The sequence below is a fragment of the Adiantum capillus-veneris genome, chromosome 28 (genome assembly GCF_014529385.1).
Source record: "Adiantum capillus-veneris isolate H3 chromosome 28, ASM1452938v2, whole genome shotgun sequence".
NCBI classification, from domain to species: Eukaryota; Viridiplantae; Streptophyta; class Polypodiopsida; order Polypodiales; family Pteridaceae; genus Adiantum; species Adiantum capillus-veneris.
The window spans coordinates 66,233,311-66,237,910 of NC_140958.1; the positions used below are offsets into that span (position 1 = coordinate 66,233,311).

Below are 4,600 nucleotides of genomic sequence, written 5' to 3' on the forward strand. Positions count from 1 at the left end.
CTCTCTCACTGACAACAATGAGTAGACTCAGCTACTCAAGTGAGCAAGTGGGGCTTGGGCCTCTCTCTTTGTCGGAAGGTGCAAGGTCGAATCACCCCTCTCTTTCTTGATGGAAACACTTTTACACATAGCAACCACACACATACTCTCTCTCTAAGCTCTCAACTGCCTTTTCAACTGCCTTATTGACCTACCAGTTTGTAGCTTGCCACTTGCCCCCAAGCCTTGCCAATTTTCCTTTCCCTTCAAGCTTCCGAATCTGGAATTGCTTCCTCATGCGATGGTTTACGTCCACGCTTTGGGGTCATGCTCACCACCTCCAGGCTCTACCTTATACCCGCTTGCGACCATGTGGAGTGCCTGAATATGGCCTCCCATGAAATAATAAATAGATAATAGCTTAATCCCCCCTTTTTCAAAGTGTTAGTAGGGCTAGGATCCACATTCAATTTTGATGTAGAGTGCCTGAATATGGCCTCCCATGAAAGAGTAAATAGATAATAGCTTAAGCATCTCGATGAAAAGAATGCCGGGGCCTACCATTTTTCGTCAAAAATAGCACGAGTCTCTCCATGCGCTATAAAATGAAGCAATTTTTTTGAATTTTGTAGCGCATGGAGAGCGAGAGTGATGCACTGGATGTCTGCAGCATGTGTTGTGGGACTAGGTCCCTTGGAGGGCAACGCGGTGCTGCATGCGTTGTAGGCCCCTAGTGGGACGCAGCTCTTAAATGGCAGAAGACAAGGCCCGTGAGTTTGCACGCAAAGTCAAGAGTAGGAGTTTCAAAAGCTAAATTTTAAAGCGCACACAACACTCGACAAAGACGTGGGGCTGCTCGAGTGGTCAAGCTACTAGTTGGGCAATCTTATCATTTATGTTCAAAGAAGATGCATTCGAATGTGTTGGATTGAATTTCAGCTTAAGAATCCTGTATCTTTGATTTTGATGGGCCTTGCAAGGTAGGAGTCCAACTTAGGCTAGGTTCAGACGACGCGATCCTGCGCACAGGGACATCAAAGTTGTGTTGCTAGAGTTGGCTCGCTGCAACTAGAGTTTCTCTTCCTTCGGGGTCGCCCTAGTCCCCCCCACCCGGAAAGAGCTACTTGCCTCTCTTTCTCTCTCTCTCCCCTCAATGTCGTGCAAACGAGGCAGTGGCAGATTCAAGGAAAGCTTTTCTTCCTCCGGGCTTGTGTGAACCCAGCCTTAGGAACCTTCTTCGTAAGGGTAAGGAATCACTCCTTGTGAATTCAGTAAGAGCGAGTCGGGTCGGGAGGTTGCCTGTCAGGACGTGCCTAGGAGCTGGCGTTATTAGTGTAGAGGATTAATGCGATAGCAGTGAGAGAGAGATGAGGAAGGAGTTCCGGCAAGACGTGCTGCCTCTGCGGCTAATCGACATAACCGCTACCCTTCGCCATGCTGCTACGCAGGGCGGCATACACTTCGTGCTGCCCTCCTCCTGGCACTTCCATGTCATCTCGCACACTTGGAGCCTTGAGGTGCGAGATTTGTCCAATCAGATCGGGAGGAAAATCCTCCCGCAAAAGCTTAACGAAGCTTCAACCACAGTAATTAGCGACACCCAACCTGCTAATCACCGTCCTAATGATACCCGATCTGAAAATGTTGTGCTTGGCAGCTCTAATCAGAGTGCTAAACACATTAAGGAGGTTACTAATCCCACAATCCAGGCTCCAAATGATGTAATTATCAGCTCCAATCAGAGTACTAATCAGACTACGGATGAGATAATTAAGGCTAATTGCGCTACTGATTGTAATAGCAGTGCTACAATGTACAATGAGTGCTTTGCGCAGGCAGATCTGCGAAAGGAGTCAGCCTTTGAAGGGCTGGTGGAGTTCTTGGGGCTGTTGGCAAGGGAGGGGGTGCGCTACGTGTGGTTCGATGCGCTGTGTATCAACCAAACTGAGGAGCGCGAGAAGGAGCGTGAGAAGGAGCGTGAGATCTCCAACATGGGAGCGTATTACAGCAACAGCATTGGATGCTATGTTATAGTCCATGGTACTCTCTCTCTCTCTCTCACACACACACACACACACACACACACACACATGCATGCATGCATACGCATACAAACATACATGTACATATATGCATATACACACACACACACACACTCACAAATGTGTATGAAGGCATCAGAACATTAGTTCATACATGCATACATACGACGTACATGGATGCATAGCAACTATGATCATGTGTGTGCTCGTTGCTAATGTTCAGGAATTGGACAAGGTTATCACTTTTGGAATGCCGAAGATTTTGTGGGTGCATTGCCTCGTTGGTTCTCTAGAGTTTGGACTCTTCAAGAGCTCTTTTTGCCTGCCAAAGAAACTTTTGTTGTGGAGCTTCCAATACGAGTGCGACGACTTGTCAAGGGATTGATTGAGCAAAATTCCAAACCTGTCATTGGTTTTTGTAGTTGCTGTATACACAAGAATTTTCTTCAAGAGCTCCAAGATGCATTGGACCCAATGGAACGGGTCGAATTCCTCAATTCATGCGGCATAGAAGTGGATTTGGTCAAATCAAGCAAAGGAACTCTGCAAGAGGAGATCGTGTTCCCGAGAATACCAATTAATATTGAGATAGTTGCTAGTGAATTGTGTGGCGATGGGAGAGCTTGCCCAACATGTGGTTTATCATCTTTGATTAGACAATGCACACAGCAACAACACAACAGTGTAGGCGAAGCGAAAAAATTGTTCATGATGGAAAGGGATGCCTACCTCTTCTTGATGTACCTTGATACATTTTTCCCCTTGAATGCTTGTTATGGAAGCATACCTAGAATCTTTTCACTCATCAAAATCCTAGAAAAGAAAGATTGGGATCCATGCAATGTGTTCTCAGACATTGGTCGTCGAGATTGCACAAACGATGAAGATAGAGTTCTAGGGGTATTAGGCTTGCTTGGTGTGGAAGGAGATATGCAAGTAAGAACAGGGAAGAAGGCAGACGACCAGCTTGTGATTTTGGGAAGGTATTGCCTAGCAAATAATCTTCCAGAGCTTCTACTCAAAATTTGCATAGTGGAACCAGTAGGTGGACCGATTATGGGCATGTCATGGGCTCCGAGCGTCCGGTATAGAGACTTTGTATATGAATACACGGGAGATATATGCGGTTTTTCTTTGGATTTCATTGAAGATTGCTTTGGAAAGGAGCTTGAATCAGTATCCAATAATGAGTCTTCAAATAGTGAGTTTGAGCAAGAATTTGACGACAACAACATTTCCACCACTACAAGAGAAAATCAACCATCTATAGGAGATGAGGATCAAGTTTTGAACATGTCCATTGTCAGTGAATCCTTTGATGAGGTAACATCACAACTTGGTAGGCTTTCTAATCTTGAACAAAAAGTAGATATTCTTGATTGCAATTATCATGGTATTACAATGGAAGGTTGTATTGCTATTGGGAAAATAGTACCTTATATGAGGCTCAATTCACATGATAGAGGACTTATGAGAGATGCTCTCCCTAAAGTCAATGGTTCAACACCTTCCATAATCAAGGCCAATCACATACCAACACATTGCATTCACTTTGAGAAGTCAGGTATTTTCCTTCCTCTTATTACATCGCTTTTTAAAGCGAAAAATCGTGTAACATACATATCAGAGCCTGTTTTAGTAATGGTGGATGCTATACGTCCTTGGAATACGATATATCTTAGCATTCCTACTTGCCAACGTGCCGAAGAAGCTCTAGCCAGATTTGAAGACTTCTTGCATTGTGTGGAGGATGAGAAAATAAGGGTAGAAGTAGATGTGCAAGTTCTACTCCTTGCAACATCGGGTGATTTCAGTGTATTGATGGTGTGTGTGGGGCATAGTCGAAAAAAGCTTCGCAAGCTAGGCATCAAGATCCCAAAGCTTATGGAGCTTAACAAAGTTGGCATCTTTGTGTTACCTAAAACTTTAAGTGAAGGCATCTTTGCTCCCTTGGAAGGGTCAAAAGTGAGGTACCTCCTTGGTGGTTATGGTGATGATCTAACCATGTTTGTGCAAATGAGATGCATCAGATGTGGCAAGCTCAAGAGTTGTCTATGCCGTGTATATTCTAAATGGAAAACTCAGTCGAGAAGAAAGCACTATCCATCGGCCCAAGGGTTCCCAAATGTGGATCACATAGAAGAAAAGCTTGTTGAGATAACCTCCGAAGCTTCATCAAGTGTTACCTCCAGAGGTATATCTGTCCATGTGTCCCTATATAAAGACAAATATGAGCCATCTAAATCCACAGATTAAATCCTACATGTACAAGATCAAATGCGCATTTTCACATTATTACATATGTGAAAACCTTGAGTCAAATCAGTTGATGAATTTTATTAACTTCACACATGCAAGGAGTGCCATCTTGTCTCTCATTATACCACAAAAGCATGATCAAAAGGTCATGGCTCATTTAGGTAAATCATGATGTGAATGCCATTTTAAAGGACTGAGTGCATTGTCATCATATGAGTCTCTCACTCATATTTTTCCACTAGTTTTGTACCACTATCTGAAATAACCATTTTTTTTTTTTTGGCCTTGATCTTCCAACGCATCTCTAACTATGATACCCA

General features: G+C 43.8%; 1 protein-coding gene across 1 annotated transcript; it reads left to right on the forward strand.

Annotated features, from left to right (window-relative positions):
* Positions 1-1,240: 1,240 nt before the first annotated feature.
* On the forward strand, positions 1,241-4,373 carry LOC147420584 (uncharacterized). The gene is made up of 2 exons (XM_086505072.1): positions 1,241-2,019; positions 2,245-4,373. The coding sequence occupies exons 1-2, from the start codon at positions 1,347-1,349 to the stop codon at positions 4,275-4,277; spliced, it is 2,706 nt and encodes a 901-aa protein (XP_086361198.1). The 5' UTR covers positions 1,241-1,346; the 3' UTR covers positions 4,278-4,373.
* Positions 4,374-4,600: the final 227 nt, after the last annotated feature.

Excerpts from the sequence above, each read along its gene's own strand:
- LOC147420584 (XM_086505072.1), top strand. The coding sequence starts at position 1,347 with ATGAGGAAGGAGTTCCGGCAAGACGTGCTGCCTCTGCGGCTAATCGAC. Across the intron at positions 2,020-2,244 it reads ATGCTATGTTATAGTCCATG|GAATTGGACAAGGTTATCAC; the intron begins GTACTCTCTCTC and ends GCTAATGTTCAG.